We start from the raw sequence: 23,730 nt of genomic DNA on the forward strand, positions 1-23,730 counted from the left end.
AGAGGGAGCCGTTTCTCATAATGTTTTATAATTTCAACAGCTCCCCATTACTCGTTACCAAGAAAGGTTTTATGCTTAAAATTATTTTGAGTAGTTACCAATAGTGTCTACTGTGCCTTTAATGGCTAGAACAAACAACGTCGTAGTTTAGTCAGCAATCTTGCCAGCTCGGCCAGCATGGGTATTTGGTCTTCTTCTTTTCGTTAATAATATAAATATTGAATGCATTTTGAACTTATAAATACTGTATTTCGAAAATGTAAAATATTATTGACTAACCTTCACTAAATGACACCTTTACCATTGAGGAGACATTTCTCGTTTTTATTTTAATTCAGACTTTTGAAGTTTGTTTTATTTAAAAGAAAAAATGTATTGTTTTCTCTCTAAAATTGAATGGGTCTGGCTCTTTTATATTGTTTTCTCCAGTACTAACGGGCCTCTGCTCCAAGAAACTCTAAGGAATCAATAATATTAAATATAATAGCATGCATTTATATAGCGCTTAAAGGGTATATTTATGTACTTTTTCCTAACAAAAACACAATGTCTAGAGATTTACATTAAACTTACACAGTTTGAAGATTATGATAGTAGAAAGCTTCCCTTGAAATTTTACTTACTGAGGTGTTGTAGTTTTTGAGAAATGAGTAAAAATAATAATTTTCGTCTCAGTTTTAGCATGTAAAAACGTATTAACCAGTTATGCTATGGTTTTGGTATAATAACATAACTGGTTAAGGGGATTTTACATGCTGAAATAGTTGTGGTCTCATGAGACCAAAATTATTTTGTAACTTGTTTTACTCATTTCTCAAAAACTACACAATCTTAGTTAGTAATATTTGAAGGGAAGCTTTCCACTATCATTATCTTCAAACCCTGTAAGTTTAATGTAAATCTGTGGACATTTTGAAAAAGTACCCAAATCCTTTAATACAAGGTTTCTAAGCGCTGAACAGGAAGTGTAAGATAACAAAAAATTACAATTAAAAGTGAGGTGAAATAGCAGAAACTGAATAGACTAGATGGATTAAAAAAAAGTGTGTTTTAGAGCGGTTTTAAATGAGTCCAGTGTAGATGAAGTTGGATGTGAACGGGAAGATTGTTCCAAAGAGTAGGAGTGGCAATTGAGAAGGATCGGTTTCCATAGCGAGTGCGGGGGATAGGACCAGAGTTGAATTCCAGGTGGGCGGTAGATGATGATCAGAGAACACGAGTTGTAGGTTGCTTTAACACCAGTGGTCATCAAATGAATAACTGTCATAATTTAAATGTACCTCCTATAGACGATGTGAACTGTGACATCACATGTTTACAACAGAGCCACAGAGCCTGGATTTCCTATACAGGCACGATTTGTACACAGCTTAATGGAAGAAAACATACAATCTTGTATTGTATGGAGATTGCACTGTCTAATTCTTATCAACTTTTGCCATGTTGAAAGGGGCACATGTGCAGTATCTTGCCTGTCAGAATACCTAAAGAATGTACAAGGTCACGCTTATTGTAAACAACGTTAACATGGTTTGTATTATAAGATCATTGATTAAAATTTCACATACTTTGTTTGTCATCAGTGATTCTCTCATCCTGAATTGTTCTGATTAATAATAATGTTATTATAATCATCTTAAATTGAGTGCCATCAGCGAGCCATAAAATATAGACATCTATAATCCATAGTTGGATGGGGATGACGAAGAACGTGTTCATCATCTCGGAGACAACAGACAAACTTGAGGCAACTGTGTCAAGATAAACTCGCGTGACTCATCCACCGATCTTTCTTGATGAACGCTAGGTCTCGTATTATGTAGTAGGTCCTGCTGTATGGGTAGTGTCAGACATCATGTTTGCCCAAACTTATTCATGCAACATGAGTGTATTTTCAAATACAAATTGAGGTGTCCCCTCCCCTCCCCCCAGCATAATGATGATGATTGTCTTAAAGGGAAGGTGAAAAAAAAACAGTTTTAATTTCGAAATTTGGTACGCCACAAGTACTGTTGTACCTAGTGCATTTCATGCTAAATATTGCACGATCTTTTTTCTTCTTCATACTTAGACTTGAGAACACACTGCGCGCATCATCATGTCAACCTCGTGGATCATTCCGTAGTATTGCAAAATGATATTTTGCCCCCAGCCTAATTAAAAATCTTACTTCGCGACTGTTGAACACATGGCACCAGCGCTGACAGTAGCCTATGCCTACAGCTTTGCCTCCTTGCTCTGTGGTCTCATCTAACCATAGAATCCTTGTTAAGAAGTGTCACCTGTTACCGTGCTCTATTAAAGGCAGTGGACACTATTGGTAATTAGTCAAAATAATTATTAGCATATGTTGAGATACACCAACTGTGAAGGCTAGTCTTTGACAATTACCAATAGTGTACACTGCCTTTAAAGGAATCAGACACCTTAGGTTATTGTCAAAGATCAGTCTTCTCACTTGGTGTATATCAAATTTATGCACAAAATAATTACAAACCTGTGAAAATTCTGACTCAATTGGTCGTCGCAATTGCGAGGGAATAATGGAAGAAAAAACACCCAATTGTCGCACAAGTTGCCTCGAAATTCTCTCAGATGCCTCGAAATCAATTCAAATATTTTAGTAAGAAAATTACTTCTTTCTCAAAAACTATCGTTACTTCAGAGGGAGCCGTTTCTCACAGTTGTTTTTATTACACTAGCAGCAGCTCTCCATTGCTCGTTACAAGTTAGTCTTTATGCTAACAATGATTTTGAGTAATATCCAATAATGTATAGTGTCTTTAACCGTCACGTTCTTGTGTGAAGCAAACAGTCTGTAAACATCTCGAGCGAATAATTACACACCTGATGTAGTTCTATAAGCGACACGACAGGGTACAATACCTCCCTGGTACAAGCCGCCTCTCGAGTATTTCCCAGATGAGCAAAAACAACTGCTCCGATATGTACCCGCAAATGTACTATTTGTTTTATAGTCAACTCTTAATTATACACAATTATTGGCGGGTTGATTTAGCGGTCATGGAACATAATCACTACAGCTATCATCGATCTTAAAATTAACATAAAAAGTGAAATAATAAGACCCAGAGTTGTCAACCCCTACCTGAAATGATAGAAACGAGCAATGTTGTTTTCTGGTCGGCAGGGTCTTTGATACATTTCGAAGGGGGGGGGTGCAAGACCACGAGACATTTTCTCCTTGGTAATTATCTACTGGAGAATTTCAAGGGCACCAAGGCAATGACCAGGGGGGCATGATTTTGAGGCGATCACCTTCGTAACCTCAGTGAAGTATAACCATGATTCAATTTGTTAGTGGTCTCCTGCTCAATGGTCTCTGTGCAAGGTCCTCCATGGTGCAGCGTTGAGGTAGAAACTATACCTCCATGGCATTGGAGGTATAGTCGGCATTTGGGTAGTCCATCCAGGCTCCGCAGTTGATGTGCAGCCATGCATTTACCGAGCTGGTATAGTTTCCACATTTTTGTAAGGTTTGCGCATGGAGGTATTTACCTCCATGGTTTGCAGTTGCAACACTTACGTGTAAATCTCTTTTGAGGGTATGTGTTGGTTTTGAAAAGAACTGGTGGTTGACAATTGAAGAATCAACACTCTCAAAAGAGATTTGCACAATGGTACCATACTACCGCAAACATCACTTAAACTCCAACCATGCAAAATACTTAGGTACCCTAAGATATCAAGTTTGTATGTACTTTGTATGTGCACTTTTATAAGCAGGCACTACATGTCACCTACTTGGTACCAATCGCTCCTCCATGCTTTAGGCATGTCTCTTTATTTTACAACATGGTACAACCTGAGAAAGGAGCAGACGCACTGTGTTTTGCAACACCATAATATGTCATGTACATTAACGGAACACGTTGCCTTGGATCGGACGAGTTGGTCAATAAAAAACGGTTGTTACCATTTTTTATGAAATGCATATCCAGCAGACAGCTTTCTCAAGAAGACGATCAGAGCATACTGATCGAAACGTGGAGTTGAAACCAACGGTTCTTTTCAGAACCACCCCAACTCATTTAGAGATAGTCTTTACATGGTGTTACCGCAATACCGTATTTCCACCGTGCAATTTTCAAATCCTACTTAAAATGCATATGGTTAGGTAGATATTTTAAAAGTAGATTACAATGGTCTACACAAATGTGCCTCGAAATTAAGTGGTTTTCCTTTTACATCGTCGAAAACACAGTCGGCCATTTATGGGAGTCAAATTTTTGACTCCCATAAATGGCCGACCAGATTTTTTTTTGCGACGTAAAAGGAAAACCGTGCAATTTTCGAGGCGTGTTTGTGTGGATCATTATATTCTACTTTTAAAAGATCTACCTAACCATTTGCATTTTATAATAAACGGTTACAAATGCTTTTCGAAGACCAACTCGACCGATCCAAGGCAACGTGTTCCTTTAATATCAAGTATATTCAAGCCAATGCAGAGTTGTTTGAAAACACCAAGCGCTATACATATTTGTTTTCTGTAAAATTCACATTATCGACTAATGATTAACACGAGTAGCAGTAATGTCAAAAACACATGGATATAATAAGAAAGTCTTGAATCAAGGCAACATGTGCATCATAACTCTGGCACAAGCACTAGCACTGTATTGTCGGGGGCCGGGGAGGGGGGGGGGAGTTGCAGGGGCTCGGGGTGGTTTGTCCATAGTATAGAGCAACTATTCCTTGCTCTATGGGTTGACAGGGCATGCTTGGCAGCCTTTTAGTGTTTTAATGTTTACAGTGTGAGTGTTTATACTTCATTACCTTTCATGGAGTGTGAAACAACCACCAGGCTCTTCATTTCATTTTTTTTTATACAACAACGCACTTCGACTGTCGTCTGCGTCTCTTAACGGTCATTGGCATGTTGTCATGGTGATAGATTCCTCACTTCGTACACACATAGAAGACACACGAAGGAACCCACCCTATTATCATAGAGAAATGACAACAGAACCTTGTCCTTTCTCTATGCTTATTATGAACAAAATATCGCTCATTTAAAGAGAGGCATATTATACTTATAGTGTAAAAAAAACCACATCAATGAACTTGATTGAACTTTTGCAATTTTTGCAACGAGGGTGTTTTTATCTTTCATTATTCTGCAAATTCGATGACCAAATATCGAGCCCAAATTTTCAAAGAGTTTGTATTTTATGCATAGGATACACCAAGTGAGGATACTGGTCTTTGGCAATTACCAAAGGTGTCCAGTGCCTATAAAAAAACACAACAGCAGGAAAGAGAATCTCATTTGATGATAAGTGTCCATTCCAAGTGAACCTGTAGGCTATTATTGAGATACATCACTTTTAAAACCCATACAGACACTGATGACCAATTACTTGCTGACTAGTAATGAGTATTGTCATTAGTTTCGCGGCATGCAAGTCTCGTTTCATCATTTCATGTATAATTAGTGCATGAGTAACCCATCCATCTTTACCCGTCATGGTTCTTTACACGTTACAGCGTCAGCGGCATGTATCCAAGGCCCAATTTCCTAGAGATGCTTAAACAGCTACCTGAGCGGAATGTTTTCAACAGAAATGGTATTTTTACTTGTTTATAATGCACTTGTTCACCATTTTAATGTAATTTTGATATGTATACACTTCTGAACTTTTCATAATTATCGATTTAAAAATCAGGCCCCTACCTAAAGGTTTTTTAAAAAAATAAAAACACTTCTGCCGTTAAGAGCGGGCGTCAAAGGACAATGCCGCTGACGTCATTTGTGGGAGTTTGCTTTGTTATACATCCACGCTGCAACAAAGCGGCTTTATCTACTTTTGACGTTTTGAGAGTGATTACGTAACGGGGCTTTTCGCAAATCTCGCAGAAAAGCTCTGGACAAGGGCATACAAAGTAATTGTTTTTTACACAATTGAAACCTATTTATAATCATATGACTCGATTTCCTTATTCATCGAAAACATTTTAAGTGGAATTCAGCAAAGTTCACGACTTGACATTTTCGTTCAAGCAGGTCTTTAAACAGAAAGTTCAGCTTAAAAATGAGCAGTAATGAGCAGGATGATACCAATCACAAAGTGTTCATGTACAGGGCCCAATTTCATAAAGCCTGTAAGCACAAACATTTGCTTAGCATGAAATTTCTTCCTTAATAAAAACAGGATAACCAACAAAATTTCCACGTGGTTTTTAGGATAACCCCAAAACAGCTGAATGACAGTATTATGCAACAAGTTATTATTTGGTTGGTAGTCTAGTTTTTACCGAGGAAGAAATCTCAGGCCTAGCAAATTTTGGTACTTACAAGCTTTTATGAAATTGGGCCCTTGTGACATCGGTTATTTTGGTTGCTAATCTTATTCTGGTGTGTTTAATTCTGTGCTGCAGGGGGGGGGGGGGGCTGGTGGGATGGAATGTTGTTGTCAGCAGTGGGGGTGGGCATGCGTTTATTTTGGACGCTGCAGGGGGGGCACCCTTCACTTTTGGCACTAGTGGCAACGGTTAGCGATCCCGATTGCGCTCTTTCACTACATAAAAACACTGTTCTTTTTCTCTCTCTTTAAGCTTCTTTTTATGAGCACTATCTCGATTTTGTTTCGTGGTGAGGGGAGGGGATGCACCTGTGGTTGCATTGTCGTTTAAAATAAAGCTAATTGGCACATATTCATGCCCCACTGCGCATGATTGGCACGTAAAGGATTATGGGTGAAATTCGGCACCCATTATGTTGCAGTCCGCCATTTTGTAGAACTATAATGGTTAACTTCAAAAATCATGCACCGTCTCACTCCACACAAAGTCAACGGAAAATCATAAAATTTTTAGGAGATATTTTGTGAATAATTACATTTCTAATAGTTTGTAATAAATTAAGTTATGAAAACTTTTCGAACAACCGCTTTCATAGGGTGCGTTTTGGTGGCTGTAACCAATAATTGTTTCTGACGTCACAACCAAAACGGTAACCGAGCTCACAAGTCGGTTATCGTTCAGTCTGAACAGCAGAACCAACGACCAACAACCGAAACAGTTTTTGGTTGGGGTCGCCAAAACGCACTCATAATATAGACCTTTTCGCAAATGCTGGGGTGCCCGCATAAAGCTTCGAATTAGGTGTATTGTGGTCTAGCTGCAGCTAACACCAGCGCTGGTGTCCAAATTTGATCCATATCTATCCCACAATGCACCTCATTCAACTGTCTGCGCTTGCGCAATGATATTTGCGAAAAGGTCTACCCCCAAAGCATCCAATCCGAAGTCATTGTGTCTCAGCTTTAAAGTTTTGAAAAAGCATGAAAAATGATTGGCGTGTAATAAATCTGATATGTTTTACGGAACCATACTATGAACAACACATTGTTTATAGAGACGCGAATCAACCGGATCATTATTTCACACTATTCAAACTCTGAAAACATATCTTTCACAAACAGCCTCTTAAACAGGAAAAAAGTAAACTTTGCTCATAAGATCGTAAATGTTGTTTTAACATTGTTTTTATTCTTCGTATTACATACACAATGAAATTGTCCACAAGAATCATGAGTGAAGATAGTCCGCAAATAAAATAGACCATGTGCAAATCTAGCAAGTATTATAACAGTTGGTGACCATTTTGGTTTAACGCGTGAAGGAAACCAACTCGTAAAGGAACACGTTGCCTTGGATCGGACGAGTTGGTCTTTGAAAAGTATTTGAATTTTTTTTAATGAAATGCATATGATTAGAAAGATATTTTAAAAGTAGAATATATTGATCCACACAAGTATCACTCGAAATTGCGTGGTTTTCCTTTTACCTCGTCGACTAACACGGTCGGCTATTTATGGGAGTCAAATTTTTGACTCCCATAAATGGCCGACCGAGTTAGTTCGCACAGTAAAAGGACAACCACGCAGTTTCGAGGCAAGTTTGTGTGGATCATTGTATTCTACTTTTAAAACATCTTTCTTACCATATGCATTTTATAACAAACGGTTACGAACGCTTTTTAAGGACCAACTCGACCGATCCAAGGCAACGTGTTCCTTTAAAGACACTGGACACTATTGGTAATTATCAAAGACCAGTCTTCTCACTTGGTGTAACTCAACATTATGCATACAACAACAAACCTGTGAAAATGTGAGCTCGATTGGTTGTCGAAGTTGCGAGATAACTTTGAAAGAAAAAAACCCCTTGTCACACGAAGTTGTGTGCTTTCAGATGCTTGATTTCGAGACCTCAAATTCTAAACTTGAGGTATCGAAATCAAATTTGTGTAAAATTACTTCTTTCTCGAAAACTACACTGCTTCAGAGGGAGCCGTTTCTCACAATGTTTTATACTATCAACCTCTCCCCATTACTCGTTACCAAGTGAGTTTTTATACTGATAATTTTGAGTAATTACCAATAGTGTCCACTGCCTTAACGGGTCCCAAATGTGCGAATATGCGCGAGACTTGCTCAGTCTATATTCAGCTCTGGTCCGGGCCCATTTTTTATAGAGCTGCTTAACCACAAAAAAAGTAGCTCACCACAGCAACGTTTTGCGGTTTTACGGTTACCAGCCAAAGTACCTTGTCATGTGAAGTTGTGACTGGTATCCGGCTCATTCCTGCTAAGCACAGAGTTGTTAAGCAATATCATTTATGCTATAAGCAGCTCTGAGGAATTGGGCCCTGTTTAATTACCACACCGTAACTGTTAAGTGATCCTCAGGTGAATCCAGCCTATTTAAATTCATACTCTTGTTTTAAAGGCACAACTGGCACCCGGAATAAGTAAAACCCCGAGCAAATCTCACACCTTTATCTCTTGCCAAACAAAACACAACACCCTTTCCTCTAATGGAATTTGCAATTTTGAAGTGGTTGTTGTAAATGGGAGACTTTGAAACGCTAGGTGGCAGCAGACTTACCAGGTAAATTTCCATTGTTCGTATTTATAGAGCTGAGCATGCGCACATTACCACTAACATCCCAAAAGTCCTCCAATGGAGTGTACCACAATGCCCTAAGAGTACCCCATTCCATTTTAAAGTTCTTTTATACATCTGAAGTGTGAATTAGCCAATAGTTTTCCCAATTCTTGGCTCGCAATAAAAAACAAACCCAAACTAGTTTTGTTTTCAGCAATTTGTGTAATCTAGTAGTAGTAGTGTAATAAGTACAATCTGTAGAGCTTTTTTCCTGTTTGAATTATAGCATTGCTGTCGTCACCTGATTCATTTCACAAAACATTACACATTAAAATCAGAGCATTAATTATGTGTATATCAACTCTCATCACTGAACATTTAAATTTATGGTTAAATGCAAAGAAGCATTAGAAATGTTTTGAAGGTGCGTTCTGTTTCAAATGCACATTGTTTTTGTGGTGTATCCTCGAAGAGCCCCGTTGAAATACAGGAACCCGCAGGTGTAGCGCGATACTGTAGTGCTATTCACACGATAACACTTTAACCGGGGTCCCTTGCTTAATTTTAGCATGGTTGTAAAATATCGCAACGTCTGACAAGCTTTTGCAGAAAAATTGGAAAGTTGACAAAATATTGTTGTCCTAACTCACATTTTGTTTTTGTAAAAATTGTACAAGCATGCTACAGTTTGGCAATAGACCCTTGCTAAATTGCTCTGATGTGAAAGGGGCTTATAACACACATCGATATTTTCAAAACTTACTTTAAAACACCGTTATATTGTACAACATTACTGTAAACATCAATAATCGTTAAAGGTTTGTAAAAAATAAAAAAGAAGTAAAAGAATAAAGTCCAGCATTGGCATCACCTGTACAATAATTTGGCAATTCCAAAAGTCAAATGTTGTTGTATATTATACAGCGATATATGACAAGCAATTTCTGTGCATGTTTTGATCAGCTTTATATACAAATTGTCATTGTGTGCATTTCTGTTCACAGTATAAAAAAACATCACATCCAGTAAAAGTTGTTCATCGTAAATGTAAATGCGTACTCAATTTGTGGAATAACATTAAAAAATGGAAAAAGAAATTAATAGCATTAAAAAAAAATCTAAAAAAAAATCCACTATTTTCTGTACAATGCTGCACTTTATTCTTACACATTATTTATGACCATATCAATGTTGAACTTATACAAGTACTATAATTACGCTGTCTAGTATTCACGCTCTATTCGCGATCTAACATCTATAATTACCAAGCGGATGCAAGCAATACCAATTAAAGGTGTAACTGTCTTGTCACACGAAGCAAATTGTGCAGGCAATTTACATCACACTAATTTTGCCATATTTGCTGTTTCACTCAATGCACCCCCTTTGTTTGTGTGATTAAATACACGTAGTTGCATTGGCGGATGTCTTTTTTCTACAACCGTCCTGATAAAAAAAAAAGATTTAGAAAATTTAAAGTATTTGTCCTTCGTGAGATTTCCTGCAACTGGTGATAGTTAATTACTTCGCATGACATGGCCTCTACTGCCTGTCGCTGTTGTGTGAGCAAATTAAAGCCAAGGTGTGGCTTCGGCTACCATTTGTCAAACGTAGCCACAAGCCGCTAGCCGCAGCCAAACCCCTAGATTTAGTAAGGTTTAATGCTAATCATTATTTTGAGCAATTCCCAATAGTGTCCACTGCTTTTAATCCCTGCCCTGAATACAAAAACATGTTAAATATTAGTACATTTACATCGATTATAATGTATTATATTAAACACCTTTAAAAAGTTAATAACGGTTAAAAATGAATGAACAAGTACATTTAGATCATAATAATGAATAATATTGATGAATTTGAGTTATGGCTGTGTCTTCACATGTGTTCTCCAAACACAACAATGTACATAAGTATTCTTAATCCTTTTGACATCAGGATAAAACGGTTAACCCCAATAATAATATAACTTCATAATCACACTCAAATTTCGGCAAAATCTGCCACGGTTTCTCTCCCAATATTACGAAAGAACAGTACTGTTAAACGTGGTGGTTTGGGCCTCAAGACAGTTTAGAGATCCCCGTTTTTGTTGGGGAAGAGAGGGGGAGGGTGATCGTGGTTGTAGCAGTATACCATACGCATACTGACTCAAGTCGAGTGTTTAATTCCCACAATGCACTGTATAATCTTCTAACATGGCCGCCCGAATGTAAAAGCTCAACCTATAGCCCTTTCTTTTGTTGATAAACAAACCGCCTTGGTTGGCATTGTCGGCCGAATGATAGTGAAACACTAAATCTTAAAAACAGATGTTTTAACCAAATTCAGCATTTTCTGCAAACTTTCAATTAAATAAAATACCTCTCATAATAAATTGTTTTGTTTTTAAGAAAATCAACAAATTTGGTTACATTGTTACCAAAAATAGCGATCTTTTCTTAATTTGCACTTACGGCTTTCCATAGTTTTCCAATCTGGGTTGGCAAAAACTCGGGCTGTGACGTTGCAAAAGAAAGGTCTATTAGTATACCTCTAACATACGAAGCTGTATAATTCTTACAGTTGTGCAATATTGTAACAATACTGCACTTTGATGCACATAAGTCTGAAGAAAAAAAAACCGGCTACACTTATTTGGGGAGTACTAATCTATCCACCCAAGGCCTGATAGAATGTAACTCAAGAGTTGAATTACAAACAGACCTGGGCCCATTTTCATAGAGCTGCTAAGCACAAAAATTTGCTAAGCATGAAATTGTTGCCTTGATAAAAACAGGTTTTCCAACAAAATGTTCACGTGATTTTCAGGATAAGCCAACAACAGCTGAATACCAGTACAAGGCAATATCCATCAAATGGAAATTTTGTTGGTAATCCTGTTTTTATCAAGGAAGAAATTTCATGCTAAGCAAATATGTGTGCTTAACAGCTCTATGAAATTGGCCCCAGTGCCCGATTTCATAATTTTCTTTATGAAATTAGGCCTATATTTGTCCTCTGTAACGATGTATAACAGTTAACCTGCGTAAGTAAATAATTATGATCATCTTATTTATAAAGTGGTCCCTAGAATGAACTTGTAAAAAAAAAAAAAGTCACAGGATGACCTTAAACAAAAATGTCAAAGATTGTCTTTTGAGAAAGACATTTTTTGCACATACGCTTTCACTTCTCTGGTTTATGTTAATTACTGATGTCACACAATCCATGCTCGTCTGTTCCCCTAATTAATGAGCATGTAATAAGCCATTTTGAGGTATGGCGGATACAATATTATAGCCCTATTAGGTTTGGGGGTAAAATATGGAGCTATAAGAAGGATAGCTCCATGGCAAAACTGATCCTCTGCACCAAAACCAAACAGTGCCCTCCATAGTGTCCACCAATGTTTTTAAAATGCCTACTAATGAAATACTTGCCGCGTGGCTTTCACTCAATCAATAAGGCACCATACTCAGTAATTGACAGACCATCCAGTCAATAAATCAGAGTTCTGAAAATAATGTGACTTTAAATCTGCGTGGGCTGCTGTTGCATGGCCATTGGGGGCTGCTGGTTGTAAGCCGGGGGTCCTGTAGTCTGTGTCACGCCGGTGTACTGCGTCTGTTGCTGCCTGTTCTTACAGCAGCAGTGGTAGCAGAGACAGCCAACACATACACAGCATAGGACTACAGCTACTATGACACCCACAATGATGGCAACCAGGACGCCTATACCCAACTTGAACAGATTCATTGCAGTGTCGAAGAGCTCACCGCCACCAACTATTATGACACAAAGAATGGGAATAAGATTAGCATACACCAATCAATATTTTTCACAGATTAAAATTAATAATATAATAATTATAGGATTTGGGCATTGCATGGTGAGGTATCAACATAAATTATTTGGTAAGCGGTAACACCATGTGTGTCTCTACTTGGCAGGTAGAGTTTGTTCTTAGAGAACTGTCTTTCTATATTCTACTACCGCGGAGTAGATTTATCAGATTGTTCGGGAGACTTCTCAGTTCTGAAAAGATTTGTCCTTCTTTATAACTACTCGGGCGGAAGGTATAGAAAATAGGCTGGGACTATTAGCTAAAGGATCGTAATTAACTGCACACCGCTGAGTCAGTTCTTGAATTGGTAATATAATACCGAAGTCTAAATATATAGCACACACGTATCTACCAACAAGGTTTTCAAGGCGCTTAGTATATACATTTTTAGTAAAAATAAATTGATAATTTTGTGTTTGGACTTATTTGTTTCACAATGCATCGTCAAAGTATTTGTTTGGCTGGCAAAAAGAAGCATTCGAATGTTCGTTTTCTGAGTAAAACATTTTTCTTTTTTTTTAATTTGACTTAATTGTTGTTCCAATTTGTATGCGTCAAACAGGGACCTTTGTATGTATTCAGTAAAAATTTCCAAAAGGTTGACTTACAGTCGCTTAAGTCCCCACAGTTATCAAGCAGATTCTCCGTCAATGATTTGTCAATGCAATGACCATTGTTACACTTGAACTCGTCTTCCGTGCAAGGACCTACATGGAGAGAAACAAAATAATTGAGCTGATAATCAATCAATCAATCAGTCAATCAATCAATCAATCAATCAATCAATCAATCAATCAATCAATCAATCAATCAATCAATCAATCAATCAATCAATCAATCAATCAATCAATCAATCAATCAAAAGAAATTTATAAAGCGCCAAATTCAACAGTTTGCTCTCTGTCGCTGATGTATGTGGGCACGAACAGGAGAAAAGTTTATTAATTTTGGTTTTTACCCATACACCGATGTGTAAATTAGCACTGTATACTCAGTACTTTCATGAGTTCTGTGAAAAAAAGTATCAAGGGCATGTTACTCGGTAGGATTCGAACCCACGACCCATGCAATTCTACAGCAGTGTCTTACCAACTACCGAGGTTGTCCGGTAGGCGTATAAAGTAGTGGTGATACACCTTCAGAAACAGGTGTGCTTTCTGGAGTGTCTTGAATGTATATATCAATTATGTCATCATCATCATCATCATCCTTCGTCCTTAGACGGAATAGTAGAAGCAGCTTTGATGAAGTCGTGCCAGGTTGCTTTGTTGAGTCTCGTTTGGATTGGGATTTGTGTCTCGGGCGATGGTGTCAGTGTAGCTCATTTTCCTCCTGCCGCGATTTGGAAGTCCGCCGGGGGATTCCAGAAGACCAGATGCGATATAGGTTGATCCGCTGCTCGCAAACAGTGGCCAGCAAACTGGAGACGTCTCTGCATTATGGTCTCGGAAAGTGGTGGTAGATTGCCATAAACCTCCCTGTTTGTAGTATGGTCCCGCCAGTGGATGTTGAGAACTCTACGCAGCAGTTGAGTGTAGCAACCGTTGATGCAATCATTCATTTGTCCCTGTTTCGGTAATGTTCCTTTTAAACTAGTACGAAGTGAACGTGAAGTAAAAAAGAAGAAGAAAAAAAAAAACACTGCCTGTGACACTGAAGTCAGCCTTGAACACAAGCCTAGTTTGCTCTGAAGGTAGTTTCTCACTCAATGTTATTTAAAGACTTCAGGCCTTTTAGTTCAAAACGAGAAGTTGAATGACCGAATTCTAAAATTTGAAATGCATTAACAACTGGAGGGGCAAATTAGTTTTAATTCCACAGCGAGAAAAATAAATGCTGCTATTTTGCCGAAATTGAACGAGAAAACTGCAGTAAATCACGCACAACGAAGAGGTACTTACCCATAGAGAACGAAGTGTAGACAAAGTAAAATCCAGTGCCTGTGACATTGACGTTGGTCTTGAATTGCATGGTGATAGAGTTGGCAGTCGAAGTGATTGACTCGTAGATGCTTACCTCGTTCCCACAGAACAAGCCGACCGAGGTGGACTTGGTCGGCCCATCGAACACCTCCAAATAGTCGGTTTTTCTACAGTCCGACGTGTCACCCCTGATGTCCATACTGGTGACTTCCAATAAGATCTGCCGGCCGAAGGAGGTTGTCAGAGTCACCGTACAGTCGAGGTCGTTCTCGTAGTAAAAACCCGTCTGGGAGTCTACTTGATCCCCGGAGTTTTCAATATCAACAGTCTCCCCGCACTTTTCGACGAAAGTATCTGTTTTTAAGAAGAGAACAAATTAAGCGAATTACAACTCGTAATTGTTTTTAGGCAGTGGACACTCTTTGAAAATTACTCACAACAACGGAGAGATGTTGATAGTGTTATATTATTGGGAGAAACGGCTCCCTCGTAATGTAGTTTTTTGAGAAAGAGGTAATTTCACACTCAAAACCGGCTTGAAACCCTTTTTAGGCATCAGAAAGCACACACATTTCGGTGAAACTTCATCATCAAAATCATCTAAAGATTCAATTCAATACAAATGTTTAAGGTGCTCGCAACGCGCATATTGAAACCGTGCGATGAAGGTGTTGTCAGATAATCGCTCTTTTAACAATGTCTCAACACACCCACGTTTCGTGAAGACAATCTTCTATGGTACACCATGGAGGTTGAAATATTTCTACCTCCATAGGTGGAGTAAAGAACAAGGGTTCATCTGAACATTCATGCATTCAGGGCTTAGTATACTTCGAATCGAGTCTCCAACAAATCTCGAGCTTATTCGAACTTCCGGAACCAAATATATCACAAACATTAAAGATGCTATGTCAGATTTTTGGCCTCAAACATTAAAAAAAACATTTGTTTGAGTGAATGGTATTTCAAAGAGTATCACCCGCTCTAACGACAAAAGTTTTACTTTTAATGGTCAGGAACCATGACAAAAATTTAAAAAGTTTCTTATAAAACACATAAGAATTGGTCACGTGAAATATTGTCGGGATCCCGACAAAAACTAATTTTGAGCACTTTATTTCACTGCTACTAATAATTGGCGGAATCTTTCGAGCAATGGCTCAAATGAAAGCTTGTAAATTTCTCGATCCCCATCAAAATACCTATTGAACTTTAAATCAAAATTCATAAATACCCAGACAGTTTCTCTACTCCTATTGGTGGAGAGCGCGTCACGTGCATAAACCTTTTGTTAATGACCGGTAAGAAGTGGACGTGACACGCGACCTTGCACCTGTTCTTATAAGACAGTTTTTTCATTCCTATACGCCTGTCTTAATATTTATGCATGAGGTACGTCACAATGCTCACCCAAAACGAGGCGATGGCGCAGCCACTGCAAGTGATGGGGAAGTTGCACCCATAGCCTCATTTTGGGTATGGATTAAATTACGCCTCTTTTAATATTTATGCATGACGTCATTATTTTATGTATTAGAGCTTGAGGGTGCACATTTTGGCGGGAATTAGAGAATCCAAGTTGATGCAAAATTGTTTGTTCTTTTAAGTACATTAGCCTAACTTTGGTGCATACGGCTATGACAACTATTTCTAGTTTTAAGTAACATTTAAATGTGGAAATAAATTTAACAAACCAACAAAGAATGATAAAATTAACTCCCCTTTTCCGATTACAAGTACTGAGCATTTAACCTTTGTCATTGTCGAATGTGATAGAGAATAAGTGCTATAAAATAGGCAAGATGAAAGGGATTGGGGGAAATATTTTATTTATTATACACAATGAGGCCAAATAACAATAAAACATGTTTAGCGTGCCCGCCCGCTTGCTTTTTAGAGGTCTTCTCATTTTTATTTTTATTTTTTTTTTCTACGAAAAAAGGGGATATTGCAGCGAGAAAAAAACCCAAAAGGTTTTGAAAAAATAGCTCAGTCGTTTGCCTTTAAAAATTGAGGCGAGCGGCCATTTAAAGTAGAAAAGAAAAGGGCCCTCTTCCAACCTTGGGAGGGTGCTACTTTTTTTTTTTTTTTTTTTACGATGACAAAAACACCAATTAAACTAGAAAAAGATTTTTAAAAAATTATTGTCATGATAAAAACATGAAATTTGTCTTCCCCGTGTAAAGGAGACTATACAATACATACAAGAAAGGCATAACAACAATAGACAATTTACAGATATATACAAATATAAAGATATAAATATGCGGGGAGCTTGTAAACAGTACAACAATGAGAGTGAACCAAATTATCTCGACCATCTACTGTTAAAAAGCTTAATAGCACTAGGGAGAAAGGAATCCTTAAACCTGTTGGTCTTTAGGCATAGTTGCCGGATCCTGCCTGAGTGGTTTTGGAGAATTAAACCAACAGACTCAACAAAAGCTTAAAATAGATTGAATTGTACTTTGATAAAAAAGCTTAAGAGTATTCGTGTTTACGTTAAACGATTTTAATTTCCTTAAAAAGTAAAGCCGTTGATTAGATCTTTTATACACATGGGTAGTATTTGCATTCCAGTTTAGTTTGCTATCAATAAATGTACCCAAATACTTCAACTCTTAGACAATCTCAACAGATTCTTCCTTAATTGTAACAGGTTCAATAGTGTTTGCAGTTTTACGGAAATCAAACACAATTTCTTTAGTGTTGTTGACATTCAGAACTAGATAGTTGTTTTCGCACCAAACAAGAAACTTAGTTATTTCATTTCTGTACCCAACCTCATTATTATTTGTAATGAGCCCTGTTAGGGCTGTGTCGTCTGCATATTTGGTAAGAACACATTGATTAGTATCTAAAAGGAAGTCACTTGTATTGATAGAAACTAACAATGGTGACAAAACACAACCTCGGGAACACCCCTGTGCTAAGGTGAGTGGTGTCTGAAAACGTGTTGGCAAATCTGACCCTTTGTGGCCTAAAATTTAAAAAATCAGCAATCCAGAGGGCAAGATGTGGGTTAATATTCATATTTAGCAACTTACTTAGAAGAATATGTGGTTTACTGGTGTTCAAAGCTGATGAAAAATCAATGAACAAGGTACGCACATAGGTTTTAGGTTCGTCAAGATGTTCGTATAAGTATTATGCAATAATGTAGCTAAGGCATCCGATACACCACGGTTTGCCCGGTAGGCAAACTGAAAAGGGTCCAACAAGTTATAAGTTATCTAAAAGTACATCTTTAATAATGTGTTCGAAACATTTCATCACGGTGGCTGTGAGAGCAATTGGTCTAAAAACATTTAACTCATTTGGCTTTGACATCTTGGGGACAGGAATGATGGTTGATGCTTTCCAAATCCTAGGGACGATATGGCAGTCAAGGGACCATTGGAAAAGTTGTCTAAAGAATTCAGCCAGTTCTTTACAGCAGGTTTTAAGGATCCTTCTAGAGATCCCGTCTGGTCCTGCAGCTTTATTGGGTTTGATATTCTTGAAAGACTTTTCAACTTGGGCAGTTGTTAGCAGAGTTCTATTGTTATCATTGATGTTTGAAGCAAATGTACAGTACCACACAGTTGATCTTTAGCTAGGTCATGGAGAGGGCTATTGTTATCAAACCGCCGGTAGAATTGGTTCAAGTCGTCCAGGTATTCTTTTGGATCTCCTTGAGGACCAGCCCATTTGTTACGATTTCCATAACCTGTGATGTCTTTCATGGCATTCCATCCACTTTTGGGGTCACCATCATTAAACTTTCTTTCAAGTTTCTTGCCATACTGTTTCTTGCAGAGACGGATTTGTTCTTTGATTTCCGAATTTAACTCACGTTTCACTAGATTCTCATTATTGGAATGTGCCTGGTGCTTTTGTTTTATGAATTGACGAACTTCTTTATTTAGCCAGTTTGTTATTGTTGGGGTAAATTTTAACTTCAATTTCTGGGATGACTAGGTTTTCACAGAACTTTATGTAGTCAGTGATGACATCAGTAGTTTGATCAATTGAAGCAGGATCTATAACGATGTTCCACTTCGTGGTTTCGAAACAGCATCGTAAACTACCATACTATTATGTTTAAAGACGGTGGACTCTATTGGTAATTGGCAAAGACCAGTCTTCTCACTTGGTGTATCTCAATATATGAATAGAATAACAAACCTGTGAAAATTTGTACTTGATTGGTCTTCCGAGTTGCGAGATGAAAATGAAAGAAAAAAAACCCTTGTCACACGAAGTTGTGTGCTTTCAAATGCTTGATTTCGAGACCTCAAATTCTAAACTTGAGGTCAAGAAATCAAATTCTTAAAACTAAGTCACTTCAGAGGGAGCCGTTTCTCACAATTTTTTATTCTATCAACCTCTCCCCATTACTCATTACCAAGTGAGGTTTCATGCTGATAATTATTTTGGGTTATTATCAATAATTGTCCACTGCCGCTAATATCTTGTCGGACATGTTTCATTTATGAATTGTGTGTTTAAACACTATAAAACAATGGAAATTTGAAACTTCAATAAAAGAATGGAGGCCAACTTGATGAAAAACCCCTCCCCTCCTTTTTTTATTTCGACACCCGGACGCGAAACACGTTTTTTGTACTCGGCCTACTAGGTGCTCACGTATGATTTCACATGATCAGTGTATTTTTCCCTATGCCTTTCATCCTGCGTACAAATTTCAGACAATACATCATTGTGTGGTAACCTTGGGCTAGCAATGGCTAGAAGAATAACAGAAAGAGACGGTTACAATGTGGAGCGGTTGTATGAGAGACTCTTTGAAGTGACGACGTTTTTAATGAATATTTTATCCGCATCATAATTCAAAATACAGTGCATTTTTTTTTTCATTCGGCAAAGCGGAATATTTTGTATCAACAATAAATAATACTATTATTGTAACCACTGAACCAAATTGAAAGATTTCATGACGGATTACAAAGTAATTAGGTGTTTGGGCCAACAGCCCGGAACACCTCTTTTTTTTGTTCGGTTTTTTTTTTCTTTCTTTTTCTTCATACTTCTACTTCTCAGCGTCCCTTCTTCTACAACAACGAGTGACTGTGTGCAGCTAGCTGTTGATGAGGTGTGCAATGATTATAACCTGGCTGTATATGTATGAATAATTATTGACTTTTCACGATCCTAATGAGAGAACGTTTTTACCTATACGTCAACAGAATCGACCACTTGAAGGCATCGACACTATTGGTAATTACTCAAATAATTATTGGCATACATCTTCATTGCTAATGAACAATGGAGAGATGGTAACTGTGATACAACATTGTGAGGCGGCTCCCTTTGAAGATAGTATAAATATTTGTTTGTAAAAATGGGATTTTCTTTCATTATTCTCTCGCAACTTAAAGGCATTGGATACTATTGTATTGGTAATTTTCAAAGACTAGCATATTCATAAAATGACAAACCTGTGAAAATTTGAGCTCAATCGGTAATCGAACTTGCGAGATGAGAAAAAAAACACCCTTGTCACACGAAGTTGTGTGCGTTTAGATGGTTGGTTTCGAGACCTAAAGTTTAAAACCCGAGGTCTCGAAATAAAATTCGTGGAAAATTACTTTTTTCTCAAAAAGTATGGCACTTCAGAGGGAGCCGTTTCTCATAATGTTTTATACAATCCACCTCTCCCCATCACTCATCACCAAGAAAGGTTTTATGCTAACAAATATTTTGAGTAAGTACCATTAGTGTCCACTGCCTTTAAGACCAATTGGGTCCAAATGTTCACAATACTGTTCCCTTTGTTGCACAGGTTGGGATACGCCATGTGAGAATACTGGTCTTTGACAATTACATCAATGATGAATGAATTAGCGAGTCACTGTGTGCAGCTCTTTGTGTGATGATTATAACCTGGCTGTGAATTCATGAATATTATTGACTTTTCGACGTCAACAGAATCTCACACTTAAAGACAGTGGACAGTGGACACTATTGGTATTTGTTAAAGACCAGTCGTTTCACTTGGTGCATCTCAACAATATTATTCATAAAATAACAAACGTGGGAAAATTTGAGCTCAGTCGGTCGTCGAAGTTGCGAAATAATAATGAAAGAAAAAACACCATTGTCAGGCGAAGCAGTGTGCGTTCAGATGCTTGATTTCGAGACCTCAAATTCTAAATCTGAGGTCTCGAAACCAAATTCAAATATCTTAGTGAGAAACTACTTCTCAAAAACTACGTTACTTCATCCATGTCTCACAATGTTTTATACTATCAACAGCTCCTCATTACTCGTCTCCTTTTGTAAGTTTTTATTCTAACAATTGTTTTGAGTAATTACCAATAGTGTTCAATGCCTTTAAGACGTGTACAAAAAAAACCTCCATACGATTTATTTTCTGATTAGCTTCCAGCGCATTCAGTATTGAATCAAGACTACCAAACAGACATAATGCAGATTCAAAAGATGATGATGATGATGATGGGCAATGATTAGGCAATAACCGTGTGAGGAGACGGTCTTTATCTGCGTGGTAATGACTGGGTTGATGAGTTGAGTTAAACGAGCCATTGCACCGGGAGAAAGGATTCCTAATGGACCGAGACTCGTTAAAGCCATTAAACACTTTCGGTAATAAAAAAAAAAAAAAAGTTCACAGATTTACAAATCACTTACAGGGTTTACATAAGGTAATGGTGAATGGCTTTAACGGCACTGAACACGTTTCGAAACTGTCAAAGACAAGTATTCTCACTTCGTGTATCCCAACATAGAGTCCTTACTCTATGATCCCAACAAGCTAAAATAAAAACAATTGTTATCACTTGGGCTCAAATTGGTCATCGACTCTTTGCAAGAGGATATGAGAAAAATAAACCCTAGTTGCATACTTTGTGTGCTTTGCAAAAGTCTTCAATTAAGTGATAAATTACCTCTTGCCCAAAATGGTACTGGACACCTATGGTAATTGTCAAATACCAGTCTTCTCACATAGTGTATTTCTTGCATGAAATAACAAACCTCTGCAAATTTGGCCTCAATTTTTCATCGAAGGTGCAAGATAATAATGAAAGAAAAAAAAACACAAACTTGTATGTTTTCAGATGCCTTTATAAAAGTCTGTTATTCATATTTAAGTATTATTTGATTGAGAAATTACCTCTTTCTCGAAACTACGGTGCTTCAGAGGGAGCCGTTTCTCATAATGTTTTATACCATCAACAGCTCTAGCTCGTCATTGCTCGTCACCAAGTATGTTTTTATGCTTGCAATTATTTTGAGTAATTACCTTATACAGTGGTCAGGCATACGTTTGGTAATAGGGACTTTTCGTTTTCGACGACGGATGGTTCTGCGACGGTTGTTCAGCTAAACGTTGTCGTTTTCAGCACAACGAAGATTCATCCCAAGTACTGTCGTAGAAATTGAGGGACGACCGTCCTCAAAGCCGACGCATGCGCAGATGACGCCAAATGTCATCTTTACCGTCGCAGAACCATCCGTCGTCGAAAACGAAAAGTCCCTAATCATACTATGTCAACACCTTCGGTACACTTACGACAGCAGCGTTCGATAGTAAAACAGAATTTTCTGGAGCATTTCCTTTCGAAGTAATGTGTGGTTTTGTAAAAAGATGCCAGTTTTTATGACCCTAAATAAAATTGGAATCTGAGAGGCGTCACAATTGGTTGTGTATTGCTGTGTATAAAGGGCACTGGATACTATTGGTAATTAATCAACAAAATTATTAGCATAAAACCTTTCTTGGTGACGAGTAATGGGGATAGGTTGATGGTATAAAACATTGTGAGAAACGGCTCCCTCTGAAGTGCCACAGTTTTCGAGAAAGAAGTAATTTTCCACGAATTTGATTTCGAGACCTCAGATTTAGAACTTGAGGTATCGAATTCAAGCATCTGAAAGTGCACAACTTCAAGTGACAAGGTTTTTTTCTTCCATTATTGTCTCACAAACTTCGATGACCAATTGAGTTCAAATTTTCACAGGTTTGTTATTTTGTGCAGTATGTTGAGATACACCAAGTGAGAAGACTGGTCTATATCATTATGACAATTACCGAAGGTTCACAGGCCGTGTATTGAACTTATTATTCGTTCTTGGACATCTTCACATATTTAAATACATGTCAGCAGCCTCTATATATTAGCGTCGCTAACTAAAATAAAGCAAAAGGGACCCCATCGTGTTCTTATCCGACATTTCCTGTTCTACGAACGAAGAGATGTGTGTTTTGCGTCTTCGGATTCGTGGCGCCCCAATCTTAACGCATCACTGTGTGTGGGAAAAGAACTTCCACCCACACCCACTGCACTACTACACTCAAGATAGTTAGTAAATATTTTTGCGAAAACAAACCAAACAGGTTTCCTTACCAAATCCACTTATTGCATTTCCAAATCCTCCCAGTAACAGCACCAGGTAGACAGCCAACATAACTCGCTGAATTTCTGCAGAAATCGACATCTTTGCAATAAGGCTTTCCTCTCCTCAAGATACTGTATGCTTACAAATACAGGTAGTAGCAAAATTCCTTTATATGCTCCGTTCGTAATGATCATCCACACACACTACGCACTAGCGCTGGCCTAACACTCAATACACTGACCACTCCCTAGGCCTAGTGACGCTACACGTAGGCAGTGAGAGTGGGGGTATTCGCAGGCCACCGTACAGAGCGCATGCGCAATGACCTGCCATCCAGTATAATATGCGATATCTAGGATTACATTGTGAAGCTCAAGGTCAAACCATTTGGATGTCAAACTGAATCGATTTACTTCCATTGTCAAACCAGTGAGTTATGAGACAAAAAAACAGATTCGTCATATAAAACTTTGTGACCTCTGAAATGAAAGTCGCCCTTTGAAACCCTACCTTTGTACAAACTCAATCTACAGTGCAGATTTGTAGGCACGGTTTGTTGGTAATATGGAACTTTTCTCTGGTTTTGTGCATGGAGGAAGGGGGTTGCTGCCCTGAGAGATTTAATGGGAGTTCTGATCGTGCTCCCAAGCCGAGCAGACTCAAAAGACTACAGATGGCAGGTGACCCATTACAATGCCTTGA

The 23,730-nt window shown here is 38.0% G+C and overlaps 1 protein-coding gene across 1 annotated transcript; it reads right to left on the bottom strand.

Moving 5' to 3' along the window:
* Positions 1–9,330: 9,330 nt before the first annotated feature.
* Positions 9,331–23,282, bottom strand: LOC139934628 (low-density lipoprotein receptor-related protein 12-like). The gene is made up of 4 exons (XM_071928924.1): positions 23,037–23,282; positions 14,644–15,018; positions 13,351–13,449; positions 9,331–12,683 (listed from the first exon to the last, which is right to left on the bottom strand). The coding sequence occupies exons 1-4, from the start codon at positions 23,125–23,127 to the stop codon at positions 12,430–12,432; spliced, it is 819 nt and encodes a 272-aa protein (XP_071785025.1). The 5' UTR covers positions 23,128–23,282; the 3' UTR covers positions 9,331–12,429.
* Positions 23,283–23,730: the final 448 nt, after the last annotated feature.

This window comes from Asterias amurensis, chromosome 3, assembly GCF_032118995.1.
Source record: "Asterias amurensis chromosome 3, ASM3211899v1".
NCBI classification, from domain to species: domain Eukaryota; kingdom Metazoa; phylum Echinodermata; class Asteroidea; order Forcipulatida; family Asteriidae; genus Asterias; species Asterias amurensis.